General features: G+C 39.2%; 1 protein-coding gene across 4 annotated transcripts in view; it reads right to left on the bottom strand.

The window, feature by feature from the left end:
• Positions 1 to 921: 921 nt before the first annotated feature.
• Positions 922 to 20774, bottom strand: part of MICU1 (mitochondrial calcium uptake 1) — a 210994-nt gene continuing 191141 nt past the window's right edge. For all 4 annotated transcript variants that reach the window (XM_039368089.1, XM_039368090.1, XM_039368091.1 and 1 more), the window contains 2 exons: positions 12118 to 12207; positions 922 to 1998 (listed from right to left, as the gene is read on the bottom strand). In XM_039368089.1, coding sequence (XP_039224023.1) covers positions 1838 to 1998; positions 12118 to 12207 — 251 coding nt within the window. In that variant the 3' untranslated portion in view covers positions 922 to 1837. The remainder of the gene's footprint in view (positions 1999 to 12117; positions 12208 to 20774) is intronic.

The following is a 20774-nucleotide window of genomic DNA, read 5'->3' as shown; positions in this document are numbered from 1 at the left end:
AAAATAATAAAATAATAATAATAAAAAGAATACGTGTCCGTGTAAATTCGATTCAAATGTATATTTCCTCTTCTCTTACCTAATGCCTCAATTTGCTAGGCTTATTCATTTCTAACCCATTTTCTGCGTTTTGCATAATGAAAAGGAATAGTGTAATAGAAATGCCAAAGAAAAAGCAGGGTCATTGCTTCTAAATGTCTGTGGAGATTCTCAGTCATTCAGGCCATAGTAATCCCAAAGATGCTTTTTGTGGCGCCTTCTTGGGTTTGTTCTCCGTCAGGACAAGAGTCAGCAGTCCATCTGCATTTAAAAGACAAAGGCCACACTTTTGAAGATAGCAAAGTCCACATTTTGGACAGAGAGGACCACTGACTTGAAAGAAGGGTCAAAGAGGCCATCTATGCCAAAACTGAACAGCCCTCTCTCAGCAGAGGGGGAGGGATACGACATCATCTATCTCCAGTTTACAATACAGTCCTTTCAACAGTTCTAAGGCAGCTCCACACGCATTTGCACTGCTCAGATGACCCTGAGGACACAAGTAAACTGCCAAGTGGCCTTAACAACTCTCTAAAAGAATGCAAATGACCAGCTGTCTGCAAGGAGCATAAATCCTTCCATTCCCCACCATCCAGTCAGAGCTAAATTCTTGGATGAGAAGTGAAATAACTTCAAAGAAAAACAAAGAAAGTCCAGTTGCCTTGTGAAAAAGCATCTTTGGAACTCATTGCTTCTAGTCATTTTGAAGTACCAATGAAATGGGATTGTTAGTTGATATATTGAGAAAAGACATCAACTGCATCAAATTTTCTATTCATTTCTTTTCCTTTTGGCAGAAGGTCAGCTGAATGTTATTGTTGAGAAAAGTCAGCCTGGCTTAAATCCAGAGGATTTCCTATAGAGAAAGACACCACAGAAACATTTTTCTTTCAGAGATTTTTTTGGGATCTATTGTAATTGGAATAATATTTTACAAGCACTCAAATCTCTGTAAAAAGCAGTTTTAAGGACTAATTGTGTAAGATCATAAGTAGGAAAATTACAGACAGAAATGCATACATTGATAAGGGTCAAAATCTAAGGTAACTCTTAGGGAATGAGAAATGAGAAGAACATTATATTTAACCCTGTATTTAAAAAACAACAACAAAGAAACATTAACCAAGAAACATTCTCTTCTTCAATATTCCTTCATATTAACATCCCACCTGCCTTCTGCTTTGAAACTCACAGACAACTGAGAAAAGAATCTATATCTGGATATTTTGCAAGGATTTCTGAATGTCATGATCCATTTATTATGATCCCCCTCCCCACTTTATCTTTCAAATGCTTCAGATCAATTTTGGGGTACTGGATAAGAGGAAACGCTCAGTCTACTGATTTTTGTTTTGTTTTGATCCAACAAATCCCTTCTACTCAGTCTGCTACTGATGTACTGTCCACTGAACCATCCTTGCTTGGTCATTTTCTACTAGAGATACTAGAGATGGAATATTCAAACCTACGTAACAAAGGATTTGGTTTGGTCGTCCAGAGACAAAAAAAGAAAACTTAATGAAAAACAGAAACATGTTTGTAGGTCAGTAAGCAAACCAACTATCAAGATAAATGTCAGAGTGGACTCAAATTTCTGCTTAGGTATTTTGAAGTAAGCCGTGTGGCTCAACAGTCTTTGCCTCCCAAGGTTTGTCTTTCAGTGCTGTAATGAAGAACAGTCCCTCCACTGAAGAAGACCTTCCATCGTGGAGCATCTATCACGATGCAGAGGAAGGCAGGAGAATTCAAGATTCTTGCCAGTTCAGTGGTGCAGCCAAGCTCTTTTGTCTTCTGGTGATTATTGCTTAGGCATGGCAAAATCCCAGGCGGTCTCTTGAGCGCACTTCCACATAGCCCTCATGAGCCGTGTGAAGCCCATGTCTTTGGGTTTCTCCAAACCCCTCATAAGCCTCTGCTTCATGATAGCAACAAATTCCTTATTGCTCAGCTCTCCATTTCCTGAGGGAAGGAAAGGGAAGAGTAGTTCAGACAATGGGAAATGTAAACAAGCCAACTAATAAAAAAATAACTTGCAGCAGCCCTGCCCAAATGTTTAAGTCATTGAAGACTAATTTCTACTGAATCTGCATTGGCCCATTTTCCTTCTTGATCAGAAACGTTAATTTCATGTGTGATGTCTAAATAAATTATGGTGGAACACTGGTTTAGTTCCTACTAGTGTCACTCCCTCCCCAAAAGAAAACCACCAGGATTTTTTTTAAAGAAAAAACAGGGTTATTTGTTAAGTGAAAGCATAGTCAGCAATTTTTTTTGTGGCCCAGCTCTGTTTCTGTTTGTTATTTTAAGCAGAGACTCTCTTGTTTTTCTAATTATCTTTGCTCATTATCCACATTTGTGATTCAGAAATACTATATTTCTTTATGGAAATAATATTTTATTGCTACATGGCTATGGTCATTCTTGTTCACTATAACTGGTGGGATGGAAAAAGGGAGACTTTTGGAGAATTAAAAAACAAAAAGCCTTATTCTCATAGACAAATATATGTCAAATATATGTAGATATAGACAAAGCCAACCTACAGTAATATACAAAGCCCATTGTCATGACTAAATGAGAATCTGGCCCTCAAATTATTATCATGAACTCTGATTGTTAAGAAAGTGAATCTAATCATGGTTTTTCACTGAAGTAGTGCCTTGATGATAATATGGAGAAATATGTTATTTTTCAGCAGACCTTGAAACTTGTAATTCAAGATAAATAATAAAGTAGTACAATACACTTCTTCACTTGTACTCAGTAATGAAAGCAATTCCTGCCTGAATTAAATTTACCAGCAATTGAAACCATGCTAACAAAATAGGTACATAGGTTTACATACACATATACTGTAATTAACTTCAATTTCCCATACTATTCTTTTATGTTGCATATGTATGCAAAGGTATTTAAAGAGATAGAACAGGAATGTTTTTTCCTCTTATGTTCAAATGAAAGAGTTGATGATGCAAGGAAAAACAATACAAGTTGGCCTTGATCAATGCAATTAATTAATCCCATGAAATTATCATCACATTTGAATTTGCACCATTCAAAGTGACATTTCTATGAAAAATATGGTAATTGCTTCCAGCTTGAAGAAAACAGACAGTAAGAAATTTTAAGCATAAATATTTATATGTATATCAATGAAATAGTACCACAAAGGATAAAAAAATATATTTTAATCTAAATTTATGGCCTACAAAGTCAAACTATAGAAAGCAAAATGAAAACAAAGGAATTCTATTGCAGATTTCAGGCATTCCAATATCTTGTCCTATTTTAGAGATGCTATGACCTCTCTGACACTGTTCAATTACATCAAATTTTGTTTTAATGTAGCAATAAGCCTTTTTATAAAAAAAAGTAATGTTTTTCTCTGATGGAATCTTTCTTTTTTTCCATTTTGCACGCATGAAGATTAGCAATGTCTAAGACTCCAACCGCAACTGTGCAGGCACAAGGCTAATATTAACAGAATTTTGGGCTGCATTAGACATTGAAAATTATAATAATTATATCAAACATATATGCTTAGGGACTTTCTGAGAGTATCCAGTTTTGCCATTTTGCAAGGATGCAGTTAGAAGCTGAGAGATCACAACTCTAAAATAACTTCTCTCTTTTTATGCGCAATAGGGCTTATTGGCTTTTATTCAGCAGCTGAGCAAATATGTTGCAAATGTCTTTTATGCTACAGGTAGTCCTTGACTTACAACAGTTCATTTAGTGACTATTTGAAATTATAACGGCACTGAAAAAAATGACTTATGACTGTTTTCACACTTAGAGCATTGCAGCATCTCCACGGTCAAATAATCAAAATGATGGCTGCAGTGTCCCAGGGTTATGAGATCAGCTTTTGTGACCATCTGACAAGCAAAGTCAATAGGGAAGATTCACTTAATAGCTGTGCTACTAACTTAACAACTGCAGTGATTCACTTAACAACTTGGTAAGAAAGATCATAACATGGGGCAAATTTCACTTAATAAATGACTCACTTAGCAACAGAATTTTTAGGCTCAGTTGTGGTAAACTGAGAACTAATTGTATTTTCTGTTTCCCCCCCAAAAAATTACAACTTAAATTGTTAGGTAAATGCAGTTATTTCTACGTTTTCTCAGTTCCCTGAATCTATAACATTATTTTCATCCAAAATAAATTAGGTTAAGCTAAATGTAATGCATTGCTAAGCTGGCATGCGGAAACACAAAAAAAGAAACATCTCGGTGAAAAAGAAACATCACTAATATGGATTACCCAACCAAAATTTTGTTATAGTTATTAACCAGAAATCCAACATTATAAATAAATAATACCCGACGCAGAATAAAAGAGTCAACAATTTTCATTTGTAAGGTTACTATCGTGTATGGTCATTCTCTGCCTAGCTGAAAAATACATGACTTTAGGAATTTATCAGCTACAAAATTGTTCAGATGACTGGGAAGATTTTTAAAGTAATGGCTGGAGCAGCAATTGTTTTATACCATTCTGTTTGGTGTAGTGGTTAAAGTTTAATTTCTCTTCTGCAGTTATAATTTATTTCAAGAGGAAAATCAACATGAACATCTGGTTTTAAGCCAAAGGTTGCTCTCAGAGAAGTATGAAATAGGAAAGTAGGTTCTGCTCGTTTAGTAGACGTTGTGTTAAAGGCAAGTCAAGTAAAATGTTCAAAAAATCCCTAATTAGATATTGTAATCTTACTTTATTATACTTCTTGCCTTGTGTTTTTCTGCATTATAACTCACTCCTTTTTTTTTTAGTAAGTAATCTACCCAGACAACTCTTTTGTCATTAGGTAGTTTAAAAAATAAATAAGCAAGAGGGTTTCTTTGTCACTTCTGTTTAGATTTAGATTACTGTTTGGCATATCACAAGCAATATGTCATAGCAATAGCACTTAGACTTATATATTGCATCATAGTGCTTTACAACCCTCTCTAAGTGGTTTACAAAGTCATCATATTGCCCCCCCCCCCAGCATAATCTGGGTCCTCATTTTACTGATCTTGGAAGGATGGAAGGCTGAGTCTGGTGAGATTCGAACTGCTGAACTGCACTCAGTCAGCAGAAGTAGCCTGCAGTACTGCATTCTAACCACTACGCCATCACAGCTCACTGGGATGCTATCCCAAAACAAGAAAACCAATATGAAACAGTGCTTCTGAACAGAATAGCAATTTTCAATACAGGTAGTCCTCAACTTACAACAGTTCATTTAGTGACCATTCAAAGTTACAATGGCATTGAAAAATATGACTTATGATCATTTTTCACAGTTACCACCTTTGCAGCATCCCCATGGTCATGTGATACTTGACTCTTATTTATGACCGTTGCTGTGTCCCACGGTCATGTGATCCTCTTTTGTGATCTTCTGACAAGCAAAGTCAATGGGGAAGCCAGATTCATTTAATAACCATGTTACTAACTTACCACCTGCAGTGATTCACTTAAAAACTGTGGCAAGAAAAGTTGTAAAATGGGGCAAAATTCACTTAACGAATGTTTCACTTAACCGCAAAAATTTTAGGCTCCATTTTGGTTGTAAGTATGCAGAACAGCAGTCCATTTAGCCATGGATTTTGAAAACTCTATCTGCAAAACTGAACATAGTTGGCTCTCTAAATAGGTTAATGTTTTAGTTCAACGTGAGCAACCTTTTAAGAATTTTACATTTAAGAAGCTATTACTGGGAGTTTGAATTAAAGCTAACTCATGCAATGAAACCTTGGATTTTTCCTGAAATTTGTCCCATTGTCTTCTTCAGCTGGATGTATGCAGCTGTAGCTTAGGTAAGAAATTTTGTGTGCAGCACGTCATACTGCATATAAAAAGGCTTGCATATATCATAAATAAATAATTCCAATGTTCTCCAAAGCAGGGAATTTTTTTGGGGGGTTAGGTGTTATGTACAGATAATTTAATGAAAAAGATTGAAAGGCAGAAGGGAGTGTTACCAACAAAACAAATTATTAATCAACTCTGTCATCCAGTGGCCTACTTTAGAGTCAAGATTTTGAAATCCCAGGCTAATTTTTGTTTGCTTTCCCCAACCTTCTTATCAGAAGAAAAATAAACAATTTAACAACTTTAATCCCAATGCACTTGGCCTCAGTTAAGAAGCAGCTTGTCTTTTCCAAAGTATTATTTACAGCAAAATGGTCCCTCGTTCAGGGAGATGACTAACATGGAGCCCTTGAGGACTGATTTTCAAATAATCTTCTGTAGCAACCTCTTAAATTTATGTTCACCTACTTGCTGCCTTCTAGATATACTGAACTCCCATTAGAATGAAGGTAATGATTTCAGCTTGGGGGAGATTAGTTTAAAACTAGCCCTACTTTTGTACTTTTCCCAAATTGGTAATAATACTGAACTTGCACTGTTTATATAGGAAAGCTAATTCTTGGTCACATGTTTCCATTTTGATTGCAAGGATTTCATTTCTGCTTTTCTATGGAATCTCCCTAGGTAAAAGTAAAAGTTTCCCCTTTCCAGTCATGTCCGACTCTAGGGGTGCTGCTCATCTCCATTTCCTATCCGAAGGAGCCAGCATTGTCCGAAGAAAATTTTCATGGTCATGTGGCCAGCCTGGCTATATGCCACAGGTGCACGGAATGCCGGTACCTTCCCACCAAAGTGGTACTATTTATCTACTTGCATTTGCATGCTTTTGAACTGCTAGGTGGACAAGAGCTGGGCAAGAATGGGAGGTGGGGTCTTGAACTGCCAACCTTCTGGTTGACCAGCCCAGTGTCTAAACTACTAGGCCACCAGGCCCCTTATGAATGCTCCCTATACTAAGATATTGAGCCTTCCTCTTGTCTGTCCTTTATCTTAACTTACATTTAAAAAATACATTTGGATTCAGAATATTAACAAGCTGCAACACAACCTAAGTAGCTTGGACTTCTTAGGAAGTTTACAAGCAGAATAGAACAGCAATATATGTTTTCTCTTAATAAGCCGGATATTATAGTGTAATCATGACTGATTATTTTTCTTTTACTAAAATTTTCTGTTTCCCTCTAATTTTTATTGCAAGGTAAAGTAAAATCTCTTTTGAACTGAGCTTCACCCTTGGTAAAACCATGAACTTGTTTCAGGTGCTCCATATCTGTATCAAAACACATCTATTCTGATCAGAAATGCTGGAAGTAGGGTGAAGAGCAGGAACACAGCTAAGGATGGTGATGGCTAAGTGGAAGTAGAAGGAATAATATGCTGAGCAATTGGGGGAGTGAAATGGTTGGATATGATAGGCTTATGGCCAAGGACACTGGCAGCAGTGCCTAAGAGAAATAGAGAAAGGAAAATGGTGGGAAATTCAAGAATGGATGACCCAGTTGGATAGACAATAGTACTGTGATTATGATTATCATAATCTCCTGGCCTGCCTGCTCCATTCTGCCCCATAGAGAGTCACTGGGCACGATTTACAGGTGAGCTAACAAATTAACTATGAAGAGGTGGTGGTGGGGGAATGCCCCAACCTTGTCCTACTTGCTCTGTCTCCTTTGGACTCTGTTTTAGCCAAAACTAAAAAACAACCAGGATGTTCTTACTTTTAGTTCTACTGAATTGTAATCCAACTAGAATTGTTTGGCAAAAGTCAAGAACCTGATTAAGAAGAAACTCATTATTTTAACTCTGGAACAGATTAGGATAACTAAAGGGGGCCTCAAAGATTAACCAGAGAGGAAACAAACATCAAAATAACATGGGGATATGGCAGAAAAGAAGAAGTTGCTAAAATATATTTGACCTGTGTAAGCTTAAAAATAAGAAAAGACCCTGAGTTGGCTGGTTTACTACAAGCAGCTTTGTTTTCTAGTGCACTAGTAAAACTATTGTGTTGCAATTATATTTCTGTCACCATTTCTTTTTATGATGATCCAGATAAGATTTATAACCAACACGAGAAAATAACAAACAATAGTTTGATATTACAGAGCTGAAAAAGTGCAGAAAGAGAGCAACCAGAACTATGAAAATGCTCTTACAGTATATGGAGTGGAATGCTGGCCAGTGATGAAGAGACACAAACAGCCACTGCACACAATGAAATGCGACTGATCAGATGGTCACTGGGGTATGTTTGTCACACAGCTGAATCATATTACAAAGACATACAGAAAGCCTTCAAAGTCGTCCCAATTCCAGACAAAAAGAGGGAAGTGAGGCTGTGGTGGTACAGACATGTGGTTGGAGCTAATGTGGAATCCATTGTGAGACAGGCACTTGGACTCAAGCCCAGATGGCCAATGGTCCCAAGGACAACCAAAAAAGTGACGGATGGACTGTTAGAAGGAAGACATGCGAGCCAAAGGCTTATGCCCTGTTGATGCTGCAGATTGGATGAAGTGGTGGGCGAAATGCAAAACTGAGGACCCAACGTTATGATGAAATAACACAAAGAACAACAAGAAGAAGAAGACTGGCCTGCCTGCTCCCCAACTCATCCCATGGCCACCTTTTTCATTCCTCCTTAAGCCATTACTGCTGTTGAGGTCCTGCAAGTATGGAAAGTAGGCTGGCAAGATTTACAGGTGGGCTAACAAATTAACTATGAAGAGGTGGTGGTGGGGGAATGCCCCAGCCTTGTCCTACTTGCTCTGTCTCCTTTGGACTCTGTTTTAGCCAAAACTAAAAAACAACCAGGATGTTCTTACTTTTAGTTCTACTGAATTGTAATCCAACTAGAATTGTTTGGCAAAAGTCAAGAACCTGATTAAGAAGAAACTCATTATTTTATCTCTGGAACAGATTAGGATAACTAAAGGGGGCCTCAAAGATTAACCAGAGAGGAAACAAACATCAAAATAGCCATGGGGATATGGCAGAAAAGAAGAGGTTGCTAAAATATATTTGACCTGTGGTAAGCTTAAAAATAAGAAAAGACCCTGAGTTGGCTGGTTTACTACAAGCAGCTTTGTTTTCTAGTGCACTAGTAAAACTATTGTGTTGCAATTATATTTCTGTCATCATTTCTTTTTATGATGATCCAGAAAAGATTTATAACCAACATGAGAAAATAACAAACAATAGTTTGATATTACAGAGCTGAAAAAGTGCAGAAAAAGAGCAACCAGAACTATGAAAATGCTCTTATAGTATATGGTAGAAGCTACAATGCTTGCAGAGGGGGAAAAAAACAGAACTGCACAAATAATCACGAGGACCCATCTGATTTGAGACTGAAAATTCCCAGTCCTAGAATGTACGGAATTTGGACTAAAGTCTAATAATGTTATAGATGTTAAAGACCAACAACTACTTATCCCATGTTCTCTGAATAAGGAGACAAAAATGCCTAATCCAGTCTAAACATTTGACTATGCAACCAACCATAATAAATTATTAAATTTATATGCTGAGGCAAGCTGAACCAGATTTTTGAATGAAAATAGCATTTTTCTTGGTACTGCAGCCCCAGACATCCAGTGGACATTCTAGACACATTCTAGACCAGGGCTGGGCAACTATGGCTCCTTTATGACCTATGGACTTCAACTCCCAAAATTCCTGAGCATGGCTGACTCAGGAACTCTGTGAGGAAGTCCACAAGTCATAAAGGGACCATAGTTCCCCAGCCCTGCTCTAGACTTACACTAGCCTTTGGATGTTAGTGATAAGCAGAATTCCAACAGGCTGACGGGTCTTGCTGCTGGACCACCTGTGTTGTCCAGTTGTCGGATAGTTGTTTCATCTATGGTCTTCCTCCTCCTCCTCCTCCTCCTCCTTCCCCTTCCCCTTCCCCTTCCCCTTCCCCTTCCCCTTCCCCTTCCCCTTCTTCTTCTTCTTCTTCTTCTTCTTCTTCTTCTTCTTCTTCTTCTTCTTCTTCTTCTTCTTCTTCTTCTTCTTCTTCTTCTTCTTCTTCTTCTTCTTCTTCTTCTTCTTCTTCTTCTTCTTCTTCTTCTTCTTCTTTCTTCTTCTTCTTCTTCTTCTTCTTCTTCTTCTTCTTCTTCTTCTTCTTCTTCTTCTTCTTCTCCTCCTCCTCCTCCTCCTCCTCCTCCTCCTCCTTCTTTGAGGAAGGAAACATCAGTCTCATGTATGGCCAGATGAAGGTTGAAAGTCAATATTCCCAGTGGTAAGGAAAATAAAGCTATCTGTTTCTCTGATCCTCTGCATTAATTAGGCTTCTCTTTTAGGCTTTTTTTGAATTTAGAAAGCAACGGCTATTCGGTGTGCCTTCACATATAATATTTCACCCAATCTTATTTGACTGAGCCCTTAATTTAAGGGCAACAGTTTTTGGAAAACAGTAAAACAAACACTCAACGAGCACCAATAAATTTGATTTTTGAGCACTATAAGGTTTGGAAATCAGCCAAGAAGCAGCCTAGTCAGGCAATTCAGCACCAAAGTAAGGAAAGGAAGCAACAGCGAATCTCTATATAACTTGGCAGCTGCTTTGCAAATTACAAACTATGCTTGCTTTAGGAATATCATCCTCTTAGACTTCCAGGAGATTAAGAGATCAGCATTCTTGTGGCAATAAATAAATAGCCGGAACTGTCCAAAGTAAAAAAAAGTTGATCAAATGAACAATGAACCTGAGTTGATTAAAAAAAAACTCCTGAATTGATTAGAAAATATTCCAGTTGATTGGCTGATGGAACTCAAGAAGGACAGTGGATGAACTGATAGGGAGTACCCATTAATCCTGGGAGAATACTTGGTGGTTATTTTTCTTGCCAGAGGAATTAATTGCTGGATGGAGCAGTATGGATAGCAGAGAAGCTATCCGTGAAACTACCTCAACTATACTATGTATGTATGTCTGAAGCATAAAGTTGGCGCAGCAGTTAGTGTGCAGTACTGCAGGCCACTTTAGCTGACTGTGTTCAGCAGGTCAGCGGTTCAAATCTCACCGGCTCAAGGTTGACTCAGCCTTCCATCCTTCCAGGGGAGGTAAAATGAGGACCCAGATTGTTGGGGGCAATGTAAATATATATATATACATTGCTTACTGGTGTACACCGCTTAGAGAGTGCTTGCACTTAAAGCGGTATATAAGTCCCATAAATAAAATAAATAAATAAACTTTGCCAATGGTTGAAAGGATAGGAGAAAACATCTAACATGGCTATGAGGATGGGCTCCCATCCACATAGCCTTGGCTTGTCAATCCTGCAATGCTGAATGAAGGTGAATGCTCCAAGGTCACCTTGTGATCTTTGGAGTTGAGAGGGCTTTTGAACCCGGCTCCCCACTGATCTCAATACAATATTGCAGAGAAGTGCAACAAAGATAATTAGGTGGCTGGAAGCTAAATCATACAAAGAACAGTTGCAGAATTGAGTTTGTCTAGTCCAGGGCTTTTCAACCAGTGATACGGGTACCACCTGTGGTACATTGGCACCTGGCAGGTGGTACGCAACTATCCTAGAAAAGTGGTAGCGGGGGAGGGGAATGAGAGTGCCGCCGGGTGGGCAGGCAGGTGTCTTGCTCAGCTGTGCATTGGGGGGCACTTTTTTCAGTGCCATTGTAACTTCGAACAGTCACTAAGCGAACTGTTGTAAGTCGAGGACTACCTGTACTTTATCACTTTTTTCCTTTTTTTTTTTTTTTTGGTCATCAAGTTTTTGACACCTTGCTAGGCGACTGGTGGTACTCGGATATTGCCATATTCTAAAAGTGGTACAATCGGTGAAAAGGTTGAAAAGCCCTGGTCTAGTCCAGTGAAAAGAAGGATTGGGGTGACATGATAACAATGTTCCAATATTTGAGGGGCTGCCACAAAGAAGAGGGGATCAACCTATTTTTCAAAGCAAGACAAGAAACAGTGGATGAAAACTAATCAAGAAGAGAAGCAACCTAGAACTAAGGAGAAATTTCCTAATAGTGAGAACAATTAACTAGTGGAATGGCTTGCCTTCAGAAGCTGTGGTGCTCCATCACTGGAGGCTTTTAAGAAGAGATTGGACAACCATGTCTGGAATGGTAGGGTCTCCTGCTTGAGCAGGGGAGTGGTCTGGAAGATCTCCAAGGTCTCTACGAACGTGTTATTCTGTTTTTCTCTTATATGAGTGAGACTTCAGGTAAATAGAGGATACTCACCATCACAGTCAAAAAGGGCAAACACGACATCACATACATGGTCTGACAGCTCTACCTTTGCCACTGTTTTGGCTACTTGTTGCATTGTATCTGCAAGAACAAAAACACATTGCAAGTCAGATGTCAACATGTTATGGGAATGAAAGACTTAGCATAAACATACTCAAGTCTCTAATTATTTTTTTCCTGATAAGCAAAGTCAAGATAAGATTTCCCCACTCCACCAATCCCCAATTTTAACATGAAGCAACCAGCCCTTTTCAAGCTAAATGCACTTGCTAAATGGAAGGGTGAAAAATGCTGAAGCCAACATATAATTTCTCATCTAACTGCACTGCTGAAGCCAGTCATATCAAATGCAGCCATTTGTTCTCCTGATGGGTGTTTGATTGCAATTCATTTGACACACTAGTGGAGAAGCTGGGGGGGGGGGAGGCAGAGAGAGAGGGTGGATTCAAAAAACTGATAGGTTAAATACAGAAAACCTATATGATGTAGCTGCAGCTAGCTCCAGATGGCTAGGTCTTAAGAGCACAGCCCTTGCCAACAGCCTTTATCAGTGTCACTTGGATCAATAGGAGTACATCTCTATTTATTGCATAAATGCAGCTTTTTGAGTAATGGTTACCCAGGAAATGATCCTGGTGATTCTTCATACATTAACTCATATAAATCCTCCTAGGATTCTTTTTAATTCATCATTTCCATAGGTGAAACAATGCTATATTCTTGGTAGGTAAGGAATGGCTATAGGTCATAATTTGTACCAAGATCTGAAGACTGATGAGAGTCACCCATACAACCTAGGAAGTCAGAATTTTTCTCTACGGCACAGAGCCTGGAATCCCTTAAATGTGGCAGAAGACTGAGACTTTGTTGCCCCCCCCTTTTTTTATTGCAGGGATGAGGGAATCAATTAACAGTATTCAGGAAAAATAACCTTAACAGCTAAATGGAATTGGAAGGGATCTTGGAAATCTTCTAAGTCCAAACCCCTGCTTAAGCAGGAGACCTTATACCAGGGGTGTCCAACCCTGGAACTTCAAAACCTGTGGACTTCAATTCCCAGAATTCTCCAACCTGCCATGCTGGTTGGGGAATTCTGGGAATTGAAGTCGACAAATCCCAAAGTTCCTAAGATTGGACACCCTTACCGTATAGCATTCCAGATAAGTGGCTGTCCAATCTCTTCTTAAAGAGATCCTGCCTTTGGAAACAGAGAGGCCTTTATTCAGGATTTTTTGGGGGGGAGGCCCAGAGCCTGCCCCAATCACCTCTGTGCTCACTTGAATAGATAGCCTCTCCAACTCTATGCTGTGAAAGCTTCCTAATTCATTCCCTTCTCCCTGTTCTGAGGATTATGGATCAAAGAGAATAGGCAAAATCATAAAACTGTGAATCTCAAAGGCTCAATTGAGGAATAAGGGCCCATGGCTTCTTTTAAGAATATGGAGCATGTCCCATTTCCATTTCAGGATCCTAAAGTGGGATTCCAGCATTTGAGATCCTGGCCTATGAAATGAAATGGTAAAATCAGCAAGAAAGATGGCTAAGAGATATCTTCTTGTTGCACAGAAACCAAAAGGTAAAAGAAAGATGTGTGAGATTTAAGGCAGTTATTATGTATTCATGATGATCAAATTAACTGTTTGAATATGACTAGAATTCTAAGTTTGCTACTTTTGAAAACAATATAATATGAATTCTGGATATTTTATTTTATTTTTAAAATTTATAAATTTTGTAAGTAAACAAAATGAATAAATAGGTTTGCCCCTCCCCAAATAACTACATTTTTGATTCAGCTACATATGTGGTGCTTTTTGCCACCCACAGATATGAAGCTTTGGATTATTTTCTTCAATAAATAAATGAACAAATAGAATGTTCTTGACTCAATGGTTTAACTGGGTTCTTTTTTATTTAGTTTTAGGACTTGTGTGGAGAACCAATTATATTTTAGATTGCATTTATGCAGAAATATTGAAATGTCAAAAGGGTACACAAACTTTTTAGCACCGTAGTATATAACAAATTAATTTTTGAAAGGTACAGCAAGCTCAGCACTAAGTTAATTTATTGCCGGAAGTTAATAGATGGTGAATGAACTAATCAATCAGCTACTGATGGTATTTTCTTTTTCCTCTGATAATAACACCATAACACAAACTCTTAGAAATGCTTACTGAGAATTTTCCCCTCCACTTATCTTCTCTTTTTGCTCTATTGTGGTTTTCTTGATTAGCTGCTCTCACCCACACCTCATTAAGGATATTAAACTAGGGCAGGAGTCTTCAAACCCGGCCCTTTTGTGACTCATGGACTTCAACTCCCAGAAGTCCTCAGCCAGCATAAAAGGGCCGAGTTTGAAGACCCCTGAGCTAGAGTCTCAATAGGTTAGTTCACAGTAGTTTAATCAGAATAGAGCTGGAAGGGAACTTGGAAGTCTTCTAATCCAACCCCTTGCTCAAACAGGAAACCATTTCAGACAGGTGGCTGTCCAGTCTCTTCATAAAAACCTCCAATGATGGAGCACCCACAACCTCTGAAGACAAGCCATTCCATTGATTAATTGTTCTCAGTGTTAGGAAATTTCTCTTTAATTCTAGGTTGCTTCTCTCCTTTGATTAGTTTCCATTATTTCTTGTCTTGCTCTCTGGGGCTTTGGAAAATAAGTTGATCTCTTCTTTTTGGCAGCCCTCAAAATACTGGAATACTGCTATCATGTCATTCCTAGTTCTTCTTTTCTCTAGATTAGCCATACCAATTCCTACAACATTTCTTCATATGTTTTTAGGAAATGATCAGGAAGTATTGAGTACTAATGAATGGTTGCTGGAATTGGGAATGTTTAGTCTAATGAAGAGATGGATGAGGGGGGACATGATAGCAGTCTTCCAATATCTCAGGGGCTGCCAGAAAGAAGGCGGGGTCAAGCTATTCTCCAAAGCACCTGAAGGCAGGACAAGAAGCAACGGAAGGAAACTAACCAAAGAGAGAAACAACCTAGATCTAAAGAGAAATTTCCTGATAGTGAGAACAATTAATCAGTGGAACAATCTGTCTCTAGAAGTGGTGAATGCTCCAACACTGGAAGTTTTTAAGAAGAGACTGGACAGCCATTTGTCTGAAATGGTATAGGGTTTCCTGCCTGAGCAGGGGGTTGGATGACCTCCAAGGTACCTTCCAACTTTATTATTATTATTATTTAAATATGACCTGACATAAAACAGATTTCAATGTCTTTAATATATTGCTAAAAATAGCAAAATCCAAAAGAAATTCCTAGTTATGCAAGCGGGCGGTTTTAGTGACTGAAATTATAAATCAATTTATCTGTCTTTTTCAATTTTGGAGCTCAGTCTCCCTTCTTTCTACCCTGAACAAAACTACTTATACTGTATATAAGTCAAACATTCTGTATTGAAGTCAGATTTGAAACACTCATATATTTCTGAAAGCTTCTGAGTAAGCACAGAGTATCAACATTTACAATAGGTGGGGGGAAAGCAAATAATCAAGTCTTATCATTAGAAAATCTAGTTCAATTAAGCTAAACAATTCTACAACAATCTATTGCCAAGTAAACAGCAGGAGAAATTTTGTTACGTGTAACCAACACTCATTCAAGGTCTACCTCATGGAATCTTTTAAAGAGAAAAGTAAAACAAATATAATGACAGAAAAATGTGTTTCTGTGTCATCTAGGAATCAGGGATTCCAGTAACTAGCATAGTAGCCAAAATACATATGACCCTGTCTGCAATATTAAACTAATTAATTGATCTGAAGGAATTTAACTGTCCCTGTTACAAGGAGAATCAGCACAGAATTCTAGCTTTGCAAGACATATTTTTGCATTTAAATTATCAAGTCAGCAAATCTGAAAGTATTTTGCAGTGGTAGTCTCTGTGACAAAAATCAAGGAGGGGGCTGGACTAGAAGACTTCCAAGGTTCTGTTCTGTTCCCTTCCGTTCCATTCCATTCCATTCACACCAACACTAAACAGCACCAGTTTCATTGGAGCAACACCAAAATTATTAGCCACACTACCACTCACCACGCTCGTGAGTTCATCAAAGTCTGGCAATCCACAAGCAATTCCATCAACAGGCGCATCGACCTACAACCAGCCTACGAACCTCTCAGAATCAAAATCATCCACACACCCAACCAGGGAGAGCAAGCCCCCTCCTCCCCCCACCAGCACTTCACCTCCCAATGATGCTGACCTGATGTAACCTCCCCATCGCAAGATCCATCACAAGCTTCTCACTGATGACTCACACCTGACCCATCACAAGACCCTCACTTGACACACCCACACCTGAAGCCCTTATAAACAGAAGACCATCGACACTGACATCCCCTAAACTCTGCTGAAGATGTTACCTAGACTGGTAATGAGATGTTCGGAAACCAACCCACAAGTTTGGAGGACGAACCTTCACCCTCATTTACAACAGTTGCAGCATTCTGGGGTTATGTATTGCCATTTGCGACCTTCCCAGTCAGCTTCTGACAAACAGACAATAGAGGGAACCTGATTCATTTAACAACCACATAATTCACGTAACTGCAGTGATTTGCTTAACAATTGTGGCAAAGAAGGTTGCAGAATTGGGCATGACTCATTTAAGAAACACCTTGCTTAGCAATGGAAATTCTGGACTTGACTGTAGTCGTAAGCCGAGGACTACCTGTATGGATGCAAATGTTAAATTGGTTTGGATTACAATGGATACATTCCATATTCCATGTATATGTGTCCTTTTCAAGTAAGGAACTCATTGACTACTGTGTTTCCCTGAAAGTAAGGCCTACACCAACAATAAGCCCAAGCTTGGTTTTTGGGGGTGGGCCTAATAAGCCCTATCCCAAAAATAAGCCCTAATTTTGGGGCAAGACATATACCTAAAAATCAAGCTAGGGTGAGGGTGGGGAGGCCTTTCCTTGCCGGCCCATTTCTTCTTCTAAGGTCTCTTCTGCAGCCAGGCCTGCATTTCTCAGTCACAGGGCTTTCTGAAAGGTCTGTGCAGCCAAGAACCGAGCTATGGATTCAATCCATAGCTCGGTTCTATAAGACCTCAGCAGCCGAGCATCAAGCTATAGATTGAATCTATAGCTTGGTACTCGGCTGCTTAAACCTTCTGGAAAGGCCTGATTGCAAATAAGACCTGGTGCCTCTTTTGGAGACAAATAAAATAAAATAAGGCCCACTCTTATTTTCGGGGAAACACGGTATATGATCTGATGTTGGTCTGGCCATATCATCACCTCCACATATGTTCATGAAAGTTCTGACCAGAAAGCACTCTTCAAGTTACTGGGAAGAGGTGAACTTTCATGAACACATCTGGAGGTGATGATATGGCCAGACCAAAGACACCAGATCATATAGTCACTGAGTTCCTTACCTGAAAAGGACACATATAATTGGAATATGGAATGTAAAGAAGTGCAAAGCAAGAAAAATGTGAAATTGTCAGGACACAAATGAAGCATTCCCTAGAGGTAAATATATGAGAATAGACCAATTTAACTGGGATTATTACAGTGGTCCATATGAAGGAATGGTAGGGCAATTATATTCAGAAAGGAAACTATATGCTTGATTGTAATGTAATAAATTGTCAGTTTATATCCATTAAAGTAACAAATAGGTTCAAATATATTAAAATAATAGATATCCAATAAAAGGTTATGGATATTCTATGGATGAGAGCCATGCAAAGCTACAGAGTCATTCTCCACAAGCTGCTTCTGAATGTGCAGGAGAATACCTGTCTATTACAGAAGCTGTAGGTCTGGAAGAGATGCACTTATTGCTGCTGTTATCAAACCCAGTCACTTTGCTGCTGTCATCCTCTTCTCTTGCAGAAAAGCTTTATGGACTTTTCAAGGGAGCTGGGTCTTTATATAATATATTCAAAATATCCAATTCCTCTCTACTTACTTGGGCCTCAAATGAGAACTTTGGATTGATTTGCCCCATAATCCATTTTTAAAATTAGAATTAGAATAACAGAGTTGGAAGGGATCTTGTGGGTCATCTAGTCCAACCCCCCACCCAAGCAGGAGATCCTACACCACTTCTGACAAATGGCAGTGCAGACTCTTCTGGAAAGCTTCCAGTGATGAAGCTCCCACAACATCTGAAGGCAAACTGTTCCATTGGTTGATTGTTCTCACTGTCAGAAAATTTCTCTTTATTTCTAGGTTGAATCTCTTCTTGATCAGTTTCCATCCATTATTCCTTGTCTGGCCTTCAGGTGCTTTGGAAAATAGGTTGATCCCCTCCTTTCTGTGACAGCCCCTCAAATATTTGTTGTTTGATTATCTTTTCCAGAATCTTCTCAGGTATTGAGGTCAGGCTGATAGATCTGTAGTTTCCTGGATCTATTTTTTTCCCTTTTTTGAAGATGGGAATGACATCAGCTCTTTTCCAGTTCTCTGGTAGTTCCCCAGTGCTCCAGGATCTTTGAAAAATATACTTCAGTGGTTCTGAGATCACATTTGCCAATTTCTTGAGAACCTTGGGGTGTAATCCATCTGGTCCTGGTGATTTGAACTCGTCTAGGCTGGACAGGTGCTCACTTACCATTTTCTTGCCTATCTTAACTTGTGTTTCTATTCTGTTTTTTATGGTACTGTTTTTGATAGATTGGACTGTTTTTTCCCTTTGTGTAAAGACAGATGCAAAAAAATGAGTTAAATAGTTCTGCTTTCTCCCTGTTGCTTGTCATTTTCTTGCCACTTTCCCCCAACAATGGACCAATCATTTCCTTTTTTCTTGTTTTTAATATGTTGAAAGAAGCTTTTTTTGTTATTTTTGACTTTGGTTGCAAGCCTTAGTTCATTTTGAGTCTTAGCTTTCTTCACTTCATCTTTGCAGGCTCAGACTATTTGCTGATATTCTGCTTTAGTTATGTGCCCCTCTTTCCACTTTTTATACTTGTGCTTTTTATCTTTCAATTTATATATATTTTGGCCTCCACCCCCTAATCATCTTTGTTGCTTTTCTCTGCACTTTTTCCTAGAGTCTCAATATCGTTTTTATAGTGTGGAGACCAAAACTGGTTGCAGTATTCTAAGTGTGGTCTTATTAAGGCTTTATAGCAATGGTGGCACTTGTGCCAGAGGCGGCGCTCAGAGACCTCTCTGTGGGCACGCGCATGGTTGCCCCAGCCCTGCCTCACCCTGTGGCCCCTTCCTCACAAGCAGCCCCCCCAGAGGAGAGTCACCCCTGGGCGTGGCCTGCACAGAGCAGCGCAGCCAAGGACATGTCATCCAGGCAGCAGGGACAAGACTCCACCCTCGTGCCCCGTAGCACGCAGATGCTGCTGCAGGGAGCAGGTGGAGGGTGTGGCTGCCATGGTGCTGCAGGGCCGCCTGGAGGTAGTAGGTGGCCCTGCAGGCAGGCGGGGCGGGGTGGTTTTGGGGCACTCGGTGTGTAAAAGGTTCGCCATCACTGCTTTATAGAGTGGTATTAGCGTCTCACATGATCTTGATTGAATCCCTCTGTTAATGCAACTTAGGATTTACTTGTTTTCTCGGCTTTGCATGGTGTTCTCAATTTTCTCCAACACCAATATTTCAGTCTGTTTTCATATTCACCCTAACACTTCCTTTGATTTCATTTCAGAGTTTCTCTGATTTCCTATCAAGAGATTCCAGACTTGCTTCAAAGCGATTCCTGATATTTTCATGGAAAATGGTAGATATGTACTCAAGATCACATTATAGAAACTGGTAGGCGTTCTTTCACGCTTTCGCTTGACTTCCAACTTGAACATGAACAGTCTGTGAACTGATCCATAGTTAGTTTCTGGCTACATCTTTGTTGTTCCACCACTTTCTACCAATAATAGAGTTAATTTGATTTTTGTGTACTCTGTCTGGTGATCTCTCTCTCTAGGTGTTGTTCTGGTTATTGAAGAATGTGTTAAAATAATTGGATTGGGGCTTCCGGTGGCTGCGCTGTGCTGATGGCGGCTTTCTGACAGCCGTCTGTCACAGGAAAGTGTAAAAGCCGGCAAGACAGCGTCGATCAGCTGTTTTGCAGCTTGAAACCTTCCTCCCGGGCAAAGGGAGGAAGGTGAGCCTTCTCCTGGATAGAAGTAGAGCCTCACTAATCTCCCAGAGATTTTTTCTTGGGAGACGAAGAGTGAGAGCTCCTTCGGAGTCTGGGTGTGCTCCGCTTCCCTGGACGCCTTTGTTCTCCGGCGGGAGAATGAAGCTAGACGCTGCCTCCACTGCTGCTGCTTAAATGGAAACTGTAAGTTAACTTAAAAGCAAATGGAGCAGTCAGGAAGACAAGAATTGGATGATTTTATTTTAAACTTAACTCATGTGAGAATTAACATCTTCTCCTATTATTACTTTAACAAATTGTCGGAGTGAAGAAATATGGCGGAGGAGTCCTGCTTCTTTATTACTTTCCTTGTCTGAGAACTTTCACTTTCTACTTTTCATTTACTATTTTCAGCTGGCAATAAAGTTTCAACAATGCAATAGACTTGGTTTATTTAAAGAAAATTCTTCTTTTAAAGGGGAAATTGCTTTTTCTTCTCCTTTATTCCTATTTTATTATTTTTTAATTTTTTTTTCTGTTTTTAAAAAATGGCTTCAAAACTTCCTGGACCTTTTTCTCTTC

This window comes from Crotalus tigris, unplaced genomic scaffold (genome assembly GCF_016545835.1).
Source record: "Crotalus tigris isolate CLP2741 ecotype Arizona unplaced genomic scaffold, ASM1654583v1 scf7180000020625.271290, whole genome shotgun sequence".
NCBI lineage: Eukaryota > Metazoa > Chordata > Lepidosauria > Squamata > Viperidae > Crotalus > Crotalus tigris.
This window is presented reverse-complemented; position numbering and strand designations above follow the sequence as displayed.